General features: G+C 41.6%; 2 protein-coding genes across 2 annotated transcripts in view; one reads left to right on the plus strand and one right to left on the minus strand.

The window, feature by feature from the left end:
• The window catches only part of psmf1 (proteasome inhibitor subunit 1), a 12899-nt gene extending 12842 nt beyond the window's left edge, over positions 1–57 (minus strand). Inside the window, exon 1 of the mRNA XM_013916145.1 lies at positions 46–57. Within this exon, the coding sequence (XP_013771599.1) occupies positions 46–57 (12 nt within the window). The remainder of the gene's footprint in view (positions 1–45) is intronic.
• Positions 58–1201: 1144 nt separating this feature from the next.
• The window catches only part of pigu (phosphatidylinositol glycan anchor biosynthesis, class U), a 10338-nt gene continuing 3175 nt past the window's right edge, over positions 1202–8364 (plus strand). The window contains exons 1-10 of the mRNA XM_005753937.1: positions 1202–1396; positions 2789–2853; positions 3712–3771; positions 4626–4688; positions 4885–4994; positions 5834–5934; positions 6143–6240; positions 6400–6554; positions 7879–8022; positions 8156–8280. Of these exons, the coding sequence (XP_005753994.1) occupies positions 1267–1396; positions 2789–2853; positions 3712–3771; positions 4626–4688; positions 4885–4994; positions 5834–5934; positions 6143–6240; positions 6400–6554; positions 7879–8022; positions 8156–8280 (1051 nt within the window). The 5' untranslated portion in view covers positions 1202–1266. The remainder of the gene's footprint in view (positions 1397–2788; positions 2854–3711; positions 3772–4625; positions 4689–4884; positions 4995–5833; positions 5935–6142; positions 6241–6399; positions 6555–7878; positions 8023–8155; positions 8281–8364) is intronic.

The raw sequence follows: 8364 nt of genomic DNA on the forward strand, positions 1-8364 counted from the left end.
TTTCCGCTTCCCGGCTTTTCAGTTTAAAAGCACCAGAGAGCTGACCGAACGGTACATATCTGCAAATATCCAGTGATATTATGTGACGTAATGACCTTTTTTCATTAAGCTTTATTTCTATTTCATTTAGTATTTTTAGCTTCAATTAAGTTTCATTTTGATTCACTCTCAGATTAGGTTTTCTTATTTCAGTTCGGTTTTTCTTAGTTTCTTGGTTACTTTTACTATAATGTGAGTGTATTTGTAAGGGGGAAATTTAGACGAAGTATTAAAATACAAACTCAACTCTTCATGTCATGTAGGCATGAAGTGTTGCGTTTTTCATCCTTACAAAACATGTGCACCAATGCACCAAACTAAAATATTTTTCTCATACCTGGGTTTTATTTTGTTTGGGTTAAATATAATAATGTTGAAATCGGCCCTACTTCAATTCATTGCATCTTAAAAGAGCTCATATCTCTGTATAACTGTTAATTTAAAACAGGGGCCTCAAACTCGCAGGCCGGGGGCCACTTGCAGCCCACGTCACCCCTACTTGGGGCGTGTATATTGACATGAAGAAATATAGTACAATTTGACCCTTGAAGTTATTTATTTATTTATTTATTTATTTATTTATTTATTTATTTATTTGTGTGTTTTCTTGTTTGCTTGCTTTTGTACTCCTAGAACACTAAAGTGCTCTCCAATAAGATGACAATGCCAGCAGTGGCCTACAGCTTTAAGACCCCTGATCTAAAGAATAAAGATATGTACGCATCAAAAACACAAGCGATAATTTAAAAAAAAATCTAAAATGTCAGTTGATTAATTTTCAGACGGCATTTTATGCTTGTTATTGTATTATTTGTGTGAACCTATTTTAATGATCCCAACTTGATCAGGAAAAAAGTAAATTTATATTTTTAAACCGAGTCAATTTTGTTTTGATAAAAAAAACGCAGGGTTAGCGGAAGCGCAGTGGTTCACTGTGTACGGCTTTTTGTTTTGATCCCATTCAAATAGCCTCCGGATGAAAACAACTATAGGGCAATAAGTGTTCCGCTTTGTGTGCTTACTCTGTTTGTGAGAGTGTGTTTCAAATGTAAAATGAATCATCAGTTGACATCAAGCAAACGTGTAAAAAGATATCACATGCACCAAAAATTATCTATCTATATATCTATCTATCTGGACTTTTGGTTCCCTCCCACCTTCCTTCACGTTTGGAGACTTGATTTCCCGTCGTGCACCTCGCAGGGCGGACAGCGCTTCCTTGTCAAGATGGCGGCTCCCTTGACTCTGCTGTTGATTGTGGCCGTTACGATCCGTGCCGCTTTGTTCCGGTCCAGTTTGGCGGAGCTGATTGCAGAGAGGGTGGAGGTGGTGTCGCCGATAACCGCCTGGAAGAGAGGTAAGCGCGGGTTCAGCGGTTTAGAGCCGCTGCGTTCCGTTCACGTCCGGGTCCCCTCACCTCTCTCTCATCCGCGCTGTTATCCGGTAACTCGGTCAAACCGGTTCAGCTGCAAAAATCAGCAGCTTAGACTCAAATTCAGAAAGTTAGGTGATGTTTTACTGACATTAAGCTAACAACGGACACGTTTTACTTTCTGTAGCGGAAGATTTAAACAAGTGTTTCTTTGCTATTTCCAATGAATGGAGCTCAGTGGTTGTTTCGCTGTCAAACATCCATCGGCCACCAATAATAATGACGACCAGAGTCTCTGCCAGCGGCTGAACAAAGATCTGCACAGTCTCTAGTATTTGTGGACCCCCTGTAAATGACCCCCCTCCTATGACCCACATTAGTTTCCACGGGGTTATTTGCGCATAGTAAAGTAGACGTTACACCTGTACAACATCTGGCTGACGTGTATAGTGTGTGTATAATGTTACATCAGCAAGTGTTTAAAAATTAATTTCCACAGCTACAGCCAATTTAAAATCACTACTTAGCCTAACAGGCACATGTCCCCCTGCCTTCAGGACCTGCTTGCTGTGAGGTGATGGTGCTAACAATTGCACCACCGTGCAGACACCCTAATTTGGACAAAAGTATACAACAGACTGAAATATATACATACACCCCCATGAATATTTGTTTAATTGCACCTTACCAACTGACTACCTCTTCTGTAATCATTGATTTATGAGGGCTCAAAAGTGATGGAGAAAATGCACATACCCCTGCCCCATGTGCTTCGATGGCCAGTAAATATCTGAGAATAATTAATGTACAAAAAAAATCAACTGGTTCACAGTGGGAGGCACTCACTGATTTGACTTTATTATTTGACAAATTTGTATCAGCTTTCCATTAGTTACCACAGACAAAGATTTTGTTTTAGATGAATTTGTGAAATATTAGTGGACTGTGTTTAAGTTTGCATTTAGCATATTATGACACGGTACCTGACAGGAGCCTGAGGTGCAGGTTTGCAGTCAATCTGAGGTTTTTCTGTAAAACACAAAACATGACCAACGTGCTGTGAGACTCGCACAGAAACACTTCGTGCATTTTTCATTCGTGCATTCAAAGACAACAGCCCAGTGCTAATAAAAAAGATTAAAAGTTGGAGATTTTAACAGAATTTATGATTTTGGCTTCTAACGATAGTGGAATAGAGAAAAATTAGTTTAAAATGTCACTTCACTCTCGAAATTTCAGACCAAATTCACCAAGTTGAAGTTCCATAAATGCAAAACTAAACATTTTCCACAGTGACCAAAATAATTGTGGTTGTGATTTTTATTGTAATATAGCAGTTTTAATGAAACTGTTTCTCTGTTTGCTGTTTCTTTGCAGTTGTTGAAGGTTTGGCTCTGCTTGATTTGGGAGTTTCACCATATTCTGGAGATGTTTTCCACGAGGTGAATCTCTCTCTCACACAAACACCTTTTACAAAGTCTGAGTGAACACTGAATGTATATTTGTACACTAACCTGAAAATATGAAGGAGATGGTCTGGAAAACAAAGATGAAACATTCTAGATTCTCCTTATTTCTTGGTGAAGCATCACAGTGGAGGGGATTAGAGACACAGGCAACATTTCTAGAAACTTCTTTCTACAAAAGGTCAGATTTCCACTGAAGCAGCATTCAGATAACACCCAGGTGGAAACTTTGCTTGCTAAGCAGCTGTGTAATAGCAAGAACTTCATCATCAGAACAAAGTGAGAGTGTCAGAGTCAGATCTTCTGAGTGAGGAGGGGCCTCCTCACAGTCAGGCCATGGCTGGACCAAAGGTTTCTAAGAGATTAAATAGATACTCTAAAACATCCAGAGCAGGGTAGGGTGAGCACATCAAACTTTGTTCACAGATAATCAACAAACACAAAATGTATTATATCAAGATCACAAGAATCAATCAGCTGCCTGTTTGTAGACTCAAAGGATGAGTAGCATCTGTAAACCACCTCTCGAATGTCACATTCACACCAACAAAGTGCTGGTGCTCACTCTGAAACCAGTTCCATGCATTTCCAGGTGCCGTGTTGGTGGAAAACGGACAATAAATGTCTTATTTAATTATATAGACGTGCTGGGATGTTTCATTTGTTCCTGGTTCTTGATTTTTCCATGACATGCTTGCACCTCATAGGTGGTGTATTTCTACAACTGAGATCTGAGTCAGCAGAAAATTATTTAATGTGTCTGAAATCCACAAATGAGGCATGTTGATGTTTAGATGTTCATGTTGAATTCTCCTTCTGCTCTGATCCTTTCAGACTCCTCTCATCATCTACATGTTTCACTTTTTGGTGGACTACGCAGAGATCACATTTATGGTGAGTCTGAATACAAAACATCATTTTGAAGCATTTTTTTCTTTGGGGGCAGTCTCATTACTGGAGAGGGACGGCTGAGGTGGAGCGGACTTGTGCAGAGGATGGATAGGGAATATGGGTCTTGGCCAAGAGCTGCCAGGTGGGAGGAAAAGAGGAAGGCCACAGAGAAGATTCATAGATGTAGTGAAGGAGGATGTTAGTGATCGGGTGACATGGAGGCAGATGATTGTGACAACCCCTAAAGAAGAAGGAGATTAAACTCTGAAGTGTGATCAAATTGATTGTAAAGCCACACACAAACCTCAAACCTTTTTGAGGCTGATGTTGATGAGAGCTGGTTCTCTGAGCACAACCCAGAACCTGAACGGCAGGTTTCAGTGTCAATCCACAGTTTTAAAGTCCAAAGGCATCAGCAGAGACACCAGGAGCGTGCTCGATGTTCGATGCCCACAGCATTATACATGAATTCATAAACCAGGATTCATCGTTAATGCAAAGGTTTAATGTGATTCCCAGTAACATCTGAGAGACCAGATTCAGCCCTGAAGTAGAGTGTCTCCACTCTCACCAAGAAAACAAGAGCTTCATGGCCACACTAATACGATCTTCACTTATCATGAGCCGTGTTCACCACATTAACCTCCTCGCTACTTTCCATAAAATAGAGATTTTGGGGTGGAGGGCACAGTGGAGGACACCCAGCTCTTATCACAGAGGACCAGGCACAAGGGTCAGAACAGATTTCCCTCAGAGCTTCTTGAAAATAGCAGACATCAGAGTGAGATGACCTTGAAGTGGAAATGCAGCAAATGTTAAATCAGGCATACTTCATTTTACCGTTTCTGTCTCCTCAGCTGGCCGACGTGATCACCGCTGTGGCTCTTTACATGGCAGTGAAGGAGTACAACAAACAAGTGGTGAGAACACATCAAAATACACAGTTTAAATACTTATGTGTAGAGAAGTAGGGTTGGCCTAAACTCCCAAACCCCGTCTCTAATAATGAACAGGAGTAACTTCAGCTGACGTATTCTGTGTGAGACCTTTGTGTTTGGGGCTTTGTGTGTCTGCATCTGTTTCTTTTTCATATATTTGTCTTTGATGCCGTTTCAGTTCAGAAAGCAGAAGTTTGCTTTGGAGGCCGACCGATACCCCATGGACTCTCTGGAGCTCATCAGAAGCCCCAAAGAAATGTACTACGTCCCTCTGAAAGTAGCCATGTTGTAAGTACCGTCACTCATACGGCACACAAGTCGCACCAAATAGAAATTCTGTCCTGCCAGATTCAGCTTCTTAAATTTCATCTTCTTACCCAGAATAACAAAGGTGTCACCACTCGGGCTCTTCCAGCTGCGAAGTTTATTATTTATTCTTGAGGCGACTGTTGTTGTGATTCGATGCTGTATAAATAAAACTGAATTGAATTCGGGGTCTAAAATGAATTCATATAATCTTGCTCAATTACAGTGAACACCATCACTCACCCACAAAACACTAAAATTCAGTCTCCACAAAAATGTGCAAACGATCCCGGATGAGCCCCCACTTATGTCCCAACTCAAAAGCCAAAACATAAATAAGGAGACGAACACCAGAATGTCAGTGAGAAAGAGGTTTATCTTGGCTAAAGTGGCTGCTACCACCCAGGCAAAGACTAGTGAGCCTCCCTAAAAGCCTGCTGCAGGTATGCTTTCATCCACACCGGACTAAGTGTGGTCAATTAGCACCAGCTGAACTTACTGAGGAGATTAGGGGCCGCAGAGGACGTAACAATGACTAGATTATAAAATAATGATCATTTCCAGTTGATAAGAATCACGTTTTAGCCTCTCAAGTTGTGAATGTTGTAAATAGCTGTGAGGAAAAGCTTCATCCAGACGATTGATAAAATTTCAGTATCACCTTGTGGAGGAGAACGCTTCACCTTCTTCGCTCTGAGGTTAAATTTGAGAAAATCCAGGGAAAACGGACAACGCACTGTATCTCCTGAAAATTCTCCTGTTTGTTTTCAGTTTGTTTACTTATTTAGTTACTAATAATTGTTCGTTGCTTCTTTTCGCAGTTACCTGCTGAACCCGTTCACCATCTTATCCTGTGTCGCCAAGTCGACCTGTGGCCTGAACAACGCCGTGCTCGCCCTCTTCTTCCTCTCCACAATAAAAGGTACACTTCAGATCTTTGTCTCGTGTTTGTGTCCGAGCAGGAAGTGACTGTTTCCTGCTGATCCCATTCGTTGGCTCTGCTGAAGCTTTTTTTTTAAATTACATCAGAGGAACGTGAATCACTTTGCTTTTATTTAAATGTCGTTTTTTAGAAGTTTGCTGTGGTTTTATCAGGTTCTAAAAAATTTGCCTTCTCTTTGTTTTTTCAGGAAATGTCTTACTGAGTGCCATATTCCTCTGCTTGGCCACTTATCAGTCCATCTATCCCATCACCTTGTGCGCTCCTGCCATGCTGTATTTTATGCAGGTTTGTCATCTATGAATGGAAGCAGATATTTCATTGTTTTAAATGTTTTATTTTCTCTCTGCTCTCACTTTTCTTTTGTCTTTTCCTTTGCTTGTTTGTTTCCGTTCCTTCGAGCATCATTGCTGGGATTTATCCACCTCCCTGTCTCTGCTCTTCCAGCGTCAGTACATCCCAGTGAATTTCCGTCGGGTCAGCTTCTGGTGGTTCATCGTGCAGTATCTCTTCATGTACCTCGGCAGCTTGTTTGTCCTCATCTGTCTTTCCTTTTTCCTGCTCGGCTCCTGGGACTACCTGCCCTCCGTCTACGGCTTCATGTGAGTAAAGAAAAGAAACGGCGGGGCTGAGGAGCTTTGTCTTCATGTAGTTTCTCTCAGGCACGCGTTCCTGAGTTTGTGGCAAAAGTGCTGAAGACAAGAAAGCTAAAAATGAGTCAATTTGGCCTCACTCAGGATTATTCATGTCTCAGACAGCCAGTCGTAGACTGTGCTAAAATCCAAACCTCACCAGCTCTTAAAGCCATCTGAGAGTCGACAAAATCCAAGCTGCTCCTCAAAGTCGAGCACCTTGACCTAAAGCAGCAGTAAGAACCACCCAAGAGAGCAGGAGAGGAGCTGGAAGCCATCAATTGGCATAAAATAAAAGCACCGATGTCTCTGTTGTGTTGAAGTAAATTCTCATGTGAGGTTTTAAGATTTGATCAGTTCATTGGTTTGTTGATTTGAGGATTTCTGGCTTTTGTCAGAAAAAATTTAGATGAATGAGGTTATTATCTTCTCCACAGTAAATTAGAAATGGCAACCGTGGAAAACCCCAGATATACTCTAGAGCAGCCATGCAGAAACACAAGAGTGCCGCGGCCCACTTACAAACGCCCACAGAGCTCATCTTAAATCTTCACTCTAAACAAATTGTTAGAGAAAGTCATGTTTACGTAAAGATTTTCTCCAAAAACATAAAGCACACAGGCTGTTGGCTTTAAATTGTTAATGCTACACAGTCATGTGCAAAGTGTTAAGGACGGTGTGTGACCCACCTGTCACACACTTCAGCAGTACATTTAGGTCAGAGTAACGAGTAATATCACAAACTAACCACTTGATTCACCTTTTATATAAATATATTTTTATAAATATGTAGATGACATGCATACTGTACATACAAACTGAATTTCTGTTACTGTGGTCCAGCTGCAGTACCTTAGCGGCCCACAAGGGGTACCCAGCCCACACTTTAGGAACCACTCCTCTAAAGTATATCTAGCCTAATTTACTAGATGAACCCTCTCCAGCTGCCTGGATAGACTGCAGGAGGCAGCACAGGATAATCACTGTTAGCAATGCGATGTAATGAACGTGCTTGCACATCAGCGTTGCATCAGACACACACCTCTGTCAGCACCTCTGAGCTGCCATGCATAAGAGAAAATATCTCATGGTGTTGCATCAGCAGGAGGAAGAAACTGTCCATATTTGCGCAAAACGTCCAACTTTTTTATTGCATAATTACTCCACCAGAGGGCGCTGTGAAGCTTATTTATTTTCACTGTTCAGTTCCAATGAGTGCGTGTCATGTTTGAAGACAGAATAAACTCTGTAAGTGTGTCTGCATCTCTAATGGGACTGTTTTCTCTCCCTCCAGCCTCTCGGTTCCTGACCTCACTCCGAACATCGGCCTCTTCTGGTATTTCTTTGCCGAGATGTTTGAACATTTCCGCCTCTTCTTCCTCTGCGTCTTCCAGATTAATGTTTTCTTCTACACCATCCCTCTGTCCATCAAACTAAAGTAAGTCCAGCACCTCATTCTCACGTTAAAGGTCCTTCCAAGTTGACACAGTTTTTTTTTTTCCTGTTTAATAACCTAAACCTGAGTAAAACCACAACATGATGTATTATGTGTGTTCGTGTGTGTGCTGCAGGGAGCATCCCGTCTTCCTGATCTTCATGCAGTTAGCTGTGATCTCCATCTTTAAGTCGTACCCCACTGTGGGAGACGTTGCACTCTACCTGGCCTTCCTTCCTGTCTGGAGTCACCTGCACAGATGTGAGTGGGGGGAAAAAACCTGACAACATTTCCACTCAGAGTCTGTGTTCTTACAGATCCTGGTTAAAGTATCATCACATAAAA

This window comes from Pundamilia nyererei, unplaced genomic scaffold, assembly GCF_000239375.1.
Source record: "Pundamilia nyererei isolate P.nyererei 1_Seehausen unplaced genomic scaffold, PunNye1.0 scaffold00483, whole genome shotgun sequence".
NCBI classification, from domain to species: Eukaryota; Metazoa; Chordata; class Actinopteri; order Cichliformes; family Cichlidae; genus Pundamilia; species Pundamilia nyererei.